At 45.6% G+C, this 12,406-nt stretch overlaps 1 protein-coding gene across 3 annotated transcripts in view; it reads left to right on the top strand.

The window, feature by feature from the left end:
* Positions 1–12,406, top strand: part of MICU1 (mitochondrial calcium uptake 1) — a 224,373-nt gene extending 211,967 nt beyond the window's left edge. For all 3 annotated transcript variants that reach the window (XM_074382370.1, XM_010339272.3, XM_003928615.4), the window contains 2 exons: positions 4,545–4,634; positions 11,396–12,406. In XM_074382370.1, the coding sequence (XP_074238471.1) occupies positions 4,545–4,634; positions 11,396–11,556 (251 nt within the window). In that variant the 3' untranslated portion in view covers positions 11,557–12,406. The remainder of the gene's footprint in view (positions 1–4,544; positions 4,635–11,395) is intronic.

The raw sequence follows: 12,406 nt of genomic DNA, 5'->3' as shown, positions 1-12,406 counted from the left end.
TGCACTGCTCTGATTCTTACCCCACGGGCCTATCTGAGGATCTCGTGCTATGAAAGGGGACCCCAGCTACACAGTTTGCTGGCTAACATCCCAGTGGTTTGGACTACAATAACTTAGCAGCCTTAGTTCTTCCTCCTGTCATAGGATGGACACCAGAGCCCTCTCCATGTGAGGTGGAACATACTCTGTAACTTTCTGTGAAGAGATAGCGTCTGTAATGAGACATTCTTGCTGGAGGCCTCCAGAAGTCCCTATTCTACAACCACTTAATACCAGTGTAATGAGCCTCTCACTAGAAATTGTTAAGAGCTCTCACTGACATCCTTGAGTATTATTTAGTTAATGGTTTATTTACAGGAAAGGGCACCATCTTCACGGGGAGAAGATGAGTACTTGAAATACCAAGACTATTGCAGAAGGCTGTGCCCTGAGAGAACGGAAGAACTGGGAAAGAGCAAAGGACGTTAGAACCATGAGGTTGATGTGCAATGCAGAAAAAGGAGTGGTTAACAGAAAGTGTTTGTGTTTATCTAATACAGAACAGGTTCTGATCCCCTTCTCAGGACACATTTCTGTGGTGGCGAAGAGTAAAGCTGAAGGCAATCACAGTTTGAGTGCTTCCAGTTCCTTCTGATCTCATTCTTTTTCACTGAGTAATCTTTTGAGGTTAATCTTCTGAGGTGAATGGAGTTTCCTTAGTAGCTTTCCTACTGAGAAGTATAATGACCAGCTGTCATCATTGTAGTTCTCTTAACAGTTACTATTCTAATTGCAAATTGACCTGATTTCTGTTCCTTCTGTGGGCAGGTTAGTTCGCAGGAAAAGTTCCTGAGCCAAATCAAGTATCTAGATTTTGTAGGCTAAATTTCTAAACTCTAGAGCTCTACACTCTTATAGCTTTCCCAACATACATCTCATGAATATCTACCACAGTATCTTATACTTCAGTCTTTTAGTACCAAGGAATGTTAATTTCTTCTTCACCCTAACTCAGATCCTGGGAGAAAGGTGGTATGAACAGTGACCCAAAGCAGCAGAAGAGGAAACTGGCTCTAGGCGTAGCCCGGCTTGCAACCAATATACCTTTCCTCTACCCTCTGCCACATAAAATCTTCTGCTATTTCTGTGTATTTCCACCCCATCCCCACGCTGAGCTTCTAGAAGACACCAATAAACCCTTCTTTGTGCTAGTAAGCTGCCTCAGCAGTTACCTGGTGGCATCCCTCTACTTGAACATAAGAAAATTAAATCTAAAGAGTTCAAGTGACTCCATCCAGGTCACACAGCATGTTGGTGGTGGAGCCAGAACTGGAGCCCAGGTCCTGTTTCTCCAAGCGTGGTTTTCTTTTTTTTTTTTTTTTAATAATCTTTTTTATTTATTTTTTATTTATTTTTTATTTTTTTTTTTAGTAGAGACGGAGTTTCACCATGTTGACCAGGATGGTCTCGATCTCTTGACCTCGTGATCCACCCGCCTCGGCCTCCCAAAGTGCTGGGATTACAGGCGTGAGCCATCACGCCCGGCCACCCAAGCGTGGTTTTCTACCGCATCACTTTGCTCCTCTGCATTGCTCTGGTGTCTGTATCTGCTGACGTTGGGGGCACTGTGGTGATATATTAGTCGATTCTTGCATTGCTATAAAGAACAACCTGAGACTGGGTAATTTATAAAGAAAAGAGACTTAATTGGCTCATAGTTCCACAGGCTGTACAGGAAGCAGGGCTGAGGAGGCCTCAGTAAACTTACAATCCTGGTGGAAGGGAAAGAGGAAGGAGGCACGTCTCATGGCCAGAGCAGGAAGAAGACAGAGAGAGGGGAGGTGCCACACACTTACATAACCAGACCTCGTGAGAACTCGCTTACTATCCTGAGAATTGTAAGGGGGAAATCTGCCCCCATGATCCAGTCACCTCCCACCAGGCCCCTCCTCCAACATTGGGGATTACAATTTTTTTTTGTTTTTTGAGACAATCTCTGTCACCCAGGCTAGAGTGCAGTGGCACAATCTTGGCTCACTGCAACCTCCACCTCCCAAGTTCAAGCAATTCTCCTGCCTCAGCCTCCTGAGTAACTGGGACTATTTTTTATTTTATTTTAGTAGAGATGGGGGTTTGCCATGTTGACCAGGCTGGTCTCGAACTTCTGACCTCAGGTGATCCACCTGCCACAGCCTCCCAAAGTGCTGGGATTACAGGCATGAGCCACCACGCCTGGACTGGGTATTACAATTTGATATGAGATTTGGGTGGGAACACAAATCTAAACCATATCAAGTGACTATATGGAGGTGAGAGAGGCAAAGTGAAAGATCAAATGTGAAAAATAATGACAAAATGGGCTGGTAACAGGAACTGAAATTATAAGAATGCAATAAACAAGGCACACTGGTTCTAGTTTAAGTTCACTTGGCTTCTGGATGAATCTATTGTGATGATTATAGAGAGCTCTTCATTACCAGCGTAAATGGAAATTAATCCTTTTCTTTCCCTCATATTTTACCTCACTTAAGAGTATGTCCAGAAGCAATAACATGATTTATAGGTGTGGCTAGATCAGGTTTGAGGATAAATGAGAGAGAAGGCAATGGAAATTGCCTAGTCCTTCCTGTCTTGTCTTTCATGAGAACCCAATTCTAACATGATTGCTAGTGTTTAAAAGTAAATGTCAGAGAAAGAGAAAACTGCAAGAGAAAAGTGATTTTTTGCTGAGGTCTAAAAATACATATACTTTAAAAGAAAGATATACATCCTGAACTATTGGCTATGCGTGGTAGCTCACAGCTGTAATCCCAGCACTTTGGGAGGCCAAGGTGGCGGATCACCTGATGTCAGGAGTTTGAGACCAGGCTGGCCAACATGGTACGAACCCCGTCTCTACTAAAATAAAATAAAAAATAGTCCCAGTTACTCAGGAGGCTGAGGCAGGAGAATTGCTTGAACCCCGGAGGCAGAGGTTGCAGTGAGCTGAGATTGCACCACTACACTCCAGCCTGGTGGACAGAGTAAGACTGTCTTAAAAAAAAAGAAAAAGGAAAGAAAGAAAGCTATGCTTCCTGAACTGTTAAGACAAGGACCAGTGCCTATCCCAATGGGCTCAGTTGGAAGAAGACTGGTGCAAAACCAGTAGGGAGGAGGCACAGAGCTGGGCAAGGAGCGCTCACTGTGCAGGCATTTAGCTGTCAATCAGCCACCCAGGCACATGAAGCCTTAGTGTTCCCACCCAGACAAGCCTCCTTGTTCCCACCCCCTTCATATATTCCTATAAATATGTATGTACATATATAAAAATATATATGGCATAAAATGTACCATTATAACCATTTTTAAATATACAAGTCAGTGGAATTAATTATATTAATTACCTTCACAATGTTGTACAACCATCACTATTTTCAAAATTTTTCCATCACCCCAGACAGAAATTCTGTATACATAAAGCACTAACTCCTCATTCTCCTTAGCCCATGGTAACCTCTAATCTACTTTCTGTCTATAAATTGAATATCAGGCACTTTTTTTTTTGAGACAGTGTCTCACTTTGTTGAGCAGGCTGGAATGCAGTGGCATCATCTCGGCTCATTGAAACGTCTGCCTCCTGGGCTTAAGCCGTCCTCTCACCTCAGCCTCCCAAGTAGCTGGGAATACGGGTGCGTGCCACCATGCTGGGCTAAATTTTTGTTTGTTTGTTTGTTTAGACAGGGTCTCCCTCTGTCGCCAGGCTGGAGTGCAATGGCACGATCCCAGCTCACTGCAACTTCCGTTTTCCAGTTTCAAGCAATTCTCCTGCCTCAGCCTCCTGAGTAGCTAGGACTACAGGCGCGCACCACCATGCCCAGCTAATTTTTTGTACTTTTAATAGAGACAGGGTTTCACTATGTTGGCCAGGATGGTCTCGATCTCTTGACCTCGTGATCCACCCGCTTCTGCCTCCCAATTTTTTGTATTTTTTATAGAAACAGGGTTTTGCCATGTTGCCCAGGCTGCTCTTGACTCCTGAGCTCAAGCAATCCACCCACCTAGGCCTCCTAAAGTGATGGGATTGCAGGTGTGAGCCACTGTGCTAGGCTGGAGTGCAATGGTGCGATCTCAGGTCATTGCAACCTCTGGTGATTCTCCTACCTCGGCCTCCCAAGTAGCTGGGATTACAGGCACCTGCCACCATGCCTGGCTAATTTTTTGTATTTTTAGTAGAGATGGGATTTCGCCATGTTGGCCAGGTTGGTCTTGAACTCCTGATCTCAGGTAATCCACCTGCTTCAGCCTCCCAAAGTGCTGGGATTACAGGCGTGAGCCACCACACCCGGCCAACTGCGGCATTCTTAATTAACTATTTATACCTCCTAAAGTGTAGAAGCAGTAGAAAAGGACAGAACCTGAAGTGAAAAGGAGTGAGGCTATGGATAAAAACTAAATTATCATTTTTTTAAACGTGACTTAAATGCAGTTGAAAACTTGTTTTATGACTGAGCTGTTTTATCTCCCAAATCAGAGAAAGCAAAATGAAAGTCCCTCTGCTGTGCTAATACACCTCTTTCTTTTTTCAGTGACCATGCAGCAGGTGGCCAGGACCGTGGCTAAAGTGGAGCTCTCAGACCACGTGTGTGATGTAGTGTTTGCGCTCTTTGACTGTGATGGTGAGTGGGGCCCTCTGGAGTCAGGAGGGGAAACAGCCTAGCTGCCTGTAGAGACCCTCTGTATAAGGGAGCCTTGCAGACAGCATCAGTGTACCAGCCCATCCTCTTCAAGCTACCCACCTTTTCCACATCAGCACCTCAGCCCTCACCATGCTGATATTGAGAAATCGAACCCCCAGCCCTGGCTTCTGTTTTCCATTTCTTCTTGTAATTCCAATTTGCCTATAGGCCCAAATTAATTTTGACCATAAGGATCTTAAAAATGGAAACAAAAATGTCAGCCTCAACTTGCTACTTAGTAGATACGGAGCACTTAAGTGTCTGTGTCTTTAGAAAGACAGTACTGGTCTCTCCACCTCCGAGGGCACATGCCAGTCAGTCGTATTCCATCTCCATGGCATTTCAGCTCCACACAGTGGTCTGTTGTGTCTGTGGCCACTCTGCTGTGTCATTTAGCCATGCGGGAGATCTGGTTCTGGTTCTACCTTGACATTATTTTTTAGTTGTAGTAGCTGATATACTAATAACAACATCAACAATGGATGCTTACATTTTTTTCAATGCATACTATGAGCGAGAAAGTTAATCTGCTATTTAATCTTCTGACCTAGGTATCGTTATTGACCACTTTCTACTGATGAGGAAACTGAGACTCAGAGAGGTTAAGTAAATTTCCTAAGGTCACAAAGATAATAGTATTTGGGAGGCTGAGGCAGTCAGATCACCTGACGTCAGGAGATCCAGACCAGCCTGGCCAACATGGTGAAACCCCATTTCTATTAAAAATACAAAAATTAGCCAGGCACAGTGATGTGTGCCTATAATTCCAGCTACTCGGGAGGCTGAGGCAAGAGAATCACTTGAACCAGGAGGCTCACTCTTACAGAGAGCAGAGATTGCACCACTGTACTCCAGCCTGTGCAACAGAGCGAGACTCCATCTCAAAAAAAAAAAAAAAAAAAAAAAAAGATAATGTGGATTGGAGCTAAAGCTGTACTGCCCCTCTGTTCTATTTAATGTCTTACCAACCTCTCTTACTCTACAGCCAGTATTTGTTGTGCATTAGCCTCTAGAAAGCTGGGCTAATGGAATTCAAGAGCCTGCACAAAAGCTCCAATCTATGGAGCTTCCCTTCTGGTCCCAGCATAATGAATCACCTCTGGGCTTTTTTATTCCTTAACTTGGTTCTGTGAGCTTTTTAAGAGTAGCTGCAGGTCCTTTTCACCTTCCTATCCCCCCATAGGACCTTGGATAGTACTTCGCACATAATAGGTATTTATTAACTTGAATTATTTATATTATTAAGTTGAACTTGAGTGCTTTAAATCTCTAGCCTTGCTGGGCGCGGTGGCTCACGCCTGTAATCCCAGCACTTTGGGAGGCCGAGGCGGGTGGATCACAAGGTCAAGAGATCCAGACCATCCTGGTCAACATGGTGAAACCCCGTCTCTACTGAAAATACAAAAAATTAGCTGGGCATGGTGGCGCATGCCTGTAATCCCAACTACGCAGGAGGCTGAGGCAGGAGAATTGCCTGAACCCAGGAGGCAGAGGTTGCGGTGAGCCAAGATCGCGCCATCGCATTCCAGCCTGGGTAACAAGAGCGAAACTCCATCTCAAAAAAAAAAAAAAAATAGCCTTGGCTGGGCTGGTGTCTCATACCTGTAATCCCTGCACTAGGAGGCTAAGGCAGAAAGATTGCTTGAGCCCAGGAGTTTGAGACCAACCTGGGCAACATAGTAAGACCTCGTCTTTACAAAAAAATTGTTTTAATTAGCCAGGCATGGTGGCACATGTTTGTAGTACTAGCTACTCAGGAGGCTGAAGTAAGAGGATTGCTTGAGCCCAGCAGGTCAAGACTGCAGTGTGCCATGATCATGCCACTGTACTCCAGCCTGGGTGACAGAGTGAGACCCTGTCTCAAAAAATAAAATTAAATCAATAAAATAAATCTCTATAGCCTATACCCATAAAATCAAGGTGGAACTCAAAGGAAGCTGTAGGGCTAGTTTAAGGAGATGGGCTCACTCTCAGGTAGGGTGGGTTTACTCTCTACAGCTGCCCTGTCCACAGTATGATACTACCAAGGCACATGTGGCTATTAGCTACATTTAAATTTAAATTAGCTAGTGGCTACTGTATTGAATAGCACAGAGAGAAAACATTTCCCACATCCCAGAGAGTTCTAATGCACAGCACTGCTGGACATATATTAACTTTCTTCAGATTTTTATTTTCACTCTGATCACTTCTAGGTGATTTATTTAAATTTTTTCTGAAAAACATTTGTTTTTATTATTTTTATTTTTGTTTATTATTATTATTATTATTTTTTTTTTTTTTTTTTGAGACGGAGTTTCGCTCTTGTTACCTAGGCTGGAGTGCAATGGCGCGATCTCGGCTCACCGCAAACTCCGCCTCCTGGGTTCAGGCAATTCTCCTGTCTCAGCCTCCTGAGTAGCTGGGATTACAGGCACGCAAAACTATGCCCAGCTAATTTTTTGTATTTTTAGTAGAGACGGGGTTTCACCTTGCTGACCAGGATGGTCTGGATCTCTTGACCTTGTGATCCACCCGCCTCGGCCTCCCAAAGTGCTGGGATTACAGACTTGAGCCACCGCGCCTGGCTTTATTTTTGTTTATTATTATTTTTTTTGAGACAGAGTTTCACTCTTGTTACCCAGGCAGGAGTGCAATGGCGCGATCTCGGCTCACCGCAACCTCTGCCTCCTGGGTTCAGGCAAGTCTCCTGCCTCAACCTCCTGAGTAGCTGGGATTACAGGCATGCGCCACCATGCCCAGCTAATGTTTTGTATTTTTAGTAGAGACGGGGTTTCACCATGTTGACCAGGATGGTCTCGATCTCTTGACCTCGTGATCCACCCACCTCGGCCTCCCAAAGTGCTGGGATTACAGGCTTGAGCCACCGCGCCTGGCCTATTTTTATAATTTTTGAAGCCAATATCCAAGAACTGGTCTGTGAAGTAAATATATGGGAATAAATGCAACTAGCTTCTGAAGTCCCCCTGTTTCCCTAGAAGTCCTGGGACATGATGTTTGATTTTCTAGATTTTCAGAAAGAGGCTCTGTCAATATCTACTTAAATCATCTTTGGAAAATTATTTAACATCTCAGGTTTATTTTCTTATCTAGAAAGAAAAAAGTATACTTATTAAAAAGCCATTTTTATTTTTACCACTACAAGATCAAAATGCCAGGCCAGGTGCAACAGCTTATGTCTATAATCTCAGCACTCTGGGAGGCAGAGGCAGGCAGATCATCTGAGCTCAAGAGTTTGAGAACAGCCTGACCAACATGGTGAAATCCAGTCTGTACTAAAAAAGACAAAAATTAGCTAGGCGTGGTGGTGCACACCTGTAATCTCAGCTACTCAGGAGGCTGAGACAGGAGAATTGCTTGAACTCAGGAAGCGGAGGTTGCAGTGAGCTGAGATCGTACCGTTGCACTCCAGCCTGGGCAACAAGAGTGAAACTCAGTTTCCCAAAAAAAAAAAAAAAAAAAAAAAGCCAAAGGAAAGCCCGTAGAGTAGCTCACAACTATAATCCCAGCAATTTGGGAGGCTGAGATGGAAGGATCGCTTGAGGCCAGGAGTTCAAGACCAGCCTAGGCAACATAGTGAGATATCATCTCTACAAAAAATAAGTTTAGCTGGGCACAGTGGCTCATGCCTGTAATCCCAGCACTTTGGGAGGCCAAGGCAGGTGAATCATGAGGTCAGGGGTTCTAAACCAGCCTCGCCAATGTGGTGAAACCCCATCTCTACTAAAAATACAAAAATTAGCCAGGCATGGTGGTGTGCGCCTGTAGTCCTAGTTACTTGAGAGGCTGAAACAGAAGAATCACTTGAACCCAGGAGGCAGAGGTTGCAGCGAGTCAAGACTGCGCCACTGCACTCCAGCCTGGGTGACAGAGCAAGACTCTGTCTCAAAAAAAAAAAAAAAAAAAAAAAAAGACCAGCCAGGGTGTGGTGGTGCGTGCCTGTAGTTCTAGCTACTGGAAAGCTGAGGTGGGAGGATCACTTGAGCCCAGGAGTTTGAGACTGTAGTGAGGTATGATCCTAGCACTACACTCCAGCCTGGGCTACAGAGCAAGACCCCATCTCACACAGAAAAAAATGAACAAACAAAATAAAGTGCCAGGGGATGGAGAATTCTATTTTCAAATAAACTTCTTCATCACAGATTCAGAATTGAACTCACAAATCACACATGCATGCCAGTAACATGCAATTATAGACCTGGTTCATAGTTAAGAAAATCCATTCATGGTGGTCATCTCTGTCCCTAGGGAAGCAGAGGCAACCCCATAGTAGTGTGAGTAAAGCAACCTCTTTTTTTTTTTTTTTTGAGACAGAGTTTTGCTCTTGTTGCCCAGGCTGGAGTGCAATGGCACAATCTCAGCTCACTGCAGCCTTCGCCTGCTGGGGTCAAGCAATTCTCCTGCCTCAGCCTCTTGAGTAGCTTGGGACTACAGGCAGGCACCACCACGCTCAGCCTATCTTTTAACTTTTTGTAGAGACAAGGTCTTACTATATTGCTCATGCTGCTCTTGAACTCCTGGGCTCAAATGATCCTCCCTCCTCAACCTCCCAAAGTGCTGGCATTATAGGTGTGAGCCACCATGCCCAGGCTGGAGTGCAATGGCACAATCTCACCATAACCTTTGCCTCCTGGGGTCAAGCAATTCTCCTGCCTCAGCCTTCCAAGTAGCTGGGATTACAGGCACCCACCACCATGCCCAGCTAACTTTTTGTATTTTTAGTAGACAGGGTTTCACCATGTTGTCCAGGCTGGTCTTGAACTCCTGGCCTTAAGTGATCTGCCCACCTCAGCCTCCCAAAGTGCTGTGATTACAGGCATGAGCCACTTTGCTCAGCCTCTAAAGTACAAATATCTTAAGCGTACAGCTTGGTGAATTTTTTTTAAAGCTGAACACATGTGTAAAACCAGCATTATTTAGGAACATCACATTACCAGAACTCGAGAGCCCCACTTGGTACCTCCAGTCACTTCCTTCCCCAAGGGTTACTGCTTTTCTGACTTCTAGTAACACAGTTTTACCTGTCTTTGTACTTTATATAAATAAGCCAGGGTTTTTTTGTTGTAGTGGTGGTTTTGGGTTTTGTTGTTTTTTTTGATTGCTGTGGGGTTTCCAGACTCTGATGCTGCCCATACTTTCTTCAGCCAGGATACATGAGCCAGTTAGGTTTTGGATACTCTACAGAAGCAAACCATTTATTCCCGCTTCCCACTCTCTTCCCAGACCGATCATGAGTAGCGATAGGGTTGTGGGTTTCCTGCTGTCTTACCACCACCAGTAGTGGACGTCATTCTTTTAATCAGCAGGCTGCTGGGTGTCTTGCAAAGGGTGACTGCACCTCTGCTATTTCAGTGGTTACTGTTCCATGTGGCTTGGGTGATCTCTGCTTAAAACAGATCCTCTCCAAAGTCTCTTCCAGCCCTGAGATTCTGACACTGAGGAGCGTGGATTGGGAAAGCATGGCTTGATTTTGGCTTTCAGCATGAAGCTCCCTCCCCATGTCTCCATTGCAGCAGAGAGACTATTGATGCAGTCCCCTGACTCCCATACTCCAAGTGTGCCGCCCTCCCATCCATCCCCACACAGCCAGCCAGAAAATCCTATCCAAAACGGAAACATGGCTACTTCTTACTCTCCTGCTTCCAGCTTTTTTCTGATGTTCCATTGCCTGGAAGAGAAAGTGCCAACACTTTAGGAGCAATATAGACCCTTGGGGACCTGTCTCCTGCCCACCTCTCTTTTTTTTTTTCCAAGAGACATGGTCTCACTCTGTCACCCAGGCTGGAGTGCAGTGGCCATCACAGCACACTGCAGCCTTGAACTCCTGGCGATTGCTGCAGTCACCGGGTAATAATCAAGCGATCTTCCTGCCTTAGCCTCCCAGGTAGCTGGGACTACAGGTGTGCACCACCGTGCCCAGTTTATTTGAAAAAAATTTTTAGACACAGGGTCTCCCTATGTTGTCTAGACTGGTCTTGACCTCTTGGCCTCAAGAGATCCTCCTGCCTCAGCCTCCCAAGTAGCTGGGATAACAAGCACAAGCTACCACACCCGGCTCCCTGCCTGCCTCCTTAGTTCTCTTCCTATACCCCTGCCTCTTTCATGTCCAGCTGTACCTAACTGCCTACTTGTCGTTCTCCGGCAGCCACACTATCCTGCCTATACCCTTGCTTATGCTGCTTCTCCTTGGAATGCTTCCCACATCTCACTCACCTTTACTTGGCCAATTGCTAATCCTGTGAGAGTCTACTCAGACATCACTTCCAGGAAGGCTTTACTATCTGTATTTGCACTACCCTCAGCCAGGGTGGGACATTCTTCCTCTGTGCCCCCATAGCATCCTCTGTTTACTCATTACAGCACTCACCACACTGCCAGTCATTGGTCTTTCCCACAACCTGGGAGTATTTCAAGAGACAAAGCACAAAGCTCATTGATCTCAGTGTTGTAAACACTTGGCATAAGCCCCAGCATATACTGTATTTTCATTCAACTTTTATCACACTACACTGAACTGTCACTGAGTCGCAGTTGGAAATATCAAGGAAGGAACAAACTAATGAATTCTAAGACAAGACAATCGAGTTTGGCTGTGAGAATGTCTGGGCTTTGGAATCCACTTTGTGTGGACAACAGAATTTTCTCAGTGGCTTTGTTCCAAGGCCTCCACTTATCCCTGTTGTGTCTGCCTCTTCCTCTAGGCAATGGCGAGCTGAGCAATAAGGAATTTGTCTCCATCATGAAGCAACGGCTGATGAGAGGCCTGGAAAAGCCCAAAGACATGGGTTTTACTCGCCTCATGCAGGCCATGTGGAAATGTGCACAGGAAACTGCCTGGGACTTCGCTTTACCCAAACAGTAACCCCATACCGCAAGAGGGGACCACCTCTCCACCCCCAGTACCCCGGGCCTCCTCCGCAGACCTCGCCAGAGCCATTTGTGCTGCAGCTTCTGGCAGCAGTCTCCCTTCCTCCTGGGGATGACCTCAGGACTCTATCAGTTTCCCCTCTTTACCCTTCCCTGTCCCCGTGTTCTACTGGGCTCTGATTCTGCCCAGTGATTATCCCCATAGGTTCTCAAAAACATGAACAAGTCTGAAAAGCTCAGACATTTGGCAGCCTCAGGAGCACTACCCATTCAGGCACCCTGTGGATAAAGAATGCAGGGAACCATCCACACACCTGCCAACCCTGGGAAGCATCCAGTTCTCAAATTGTTGTTGCTGCAGATTTATTTTAACAAGAACATTCCTTGCCTTCCCTCCTGCTGGTATTTTAAAGCTACAAGTAGGGAAGATATCTGGCAGGCAGAAAGAAGTCCGTGATGATAAATGATGATGAGGATGACCTGGGCACCCTACGCTAGCGTGAGAAGCCTGCGCTCCAGGAAGCATCTGTGTTAGTCCCTGGGATGGCGCCGGGGCCTGCTCTAGGAAGGCAACCTGCTCAGTGAGAACACAGCAAGATTCAGAATTTAAAGTAGTTGCTTCATGGCTCTCTCCACTCCCTTTTTTTCCTCAGAGCCTTCCTAACATGACTCCAGCGTGACCCTGTGCTTAGTGAGCTGCAGTGATTGAGTTCATGTTCCCTGCAAGTGCCATTTATTTCCCCTCCGGGATGGGCCTCTGAAGCGGAGGCCTGGCTCAGAGCCTGTTTGCCCTCTGTTTTAAACACTTGTAAAATATCACTTTAATTATAACCGTTTGCAATAAA

The sequence above is a fragment of the Saimiri boliviensis genome, chromosome 12, assembly GCF_048565385.1.
Source record: "Saimiri boliviensis isolate mSaiBol1 chromosome 12, mSaiBol1.pri, whole genome shotgun sequence".
NCBI lineage: Eukaryota > Metazoa > Chordata > Mammalia > Primates > Cebidae > Saimiri > Saimiri boliviensis.
The sequence above is the reverse complement of the archived record's forward strand: the minus strand, read 5'-3'. Positions and strand labels throughout refer to the sequence as shown.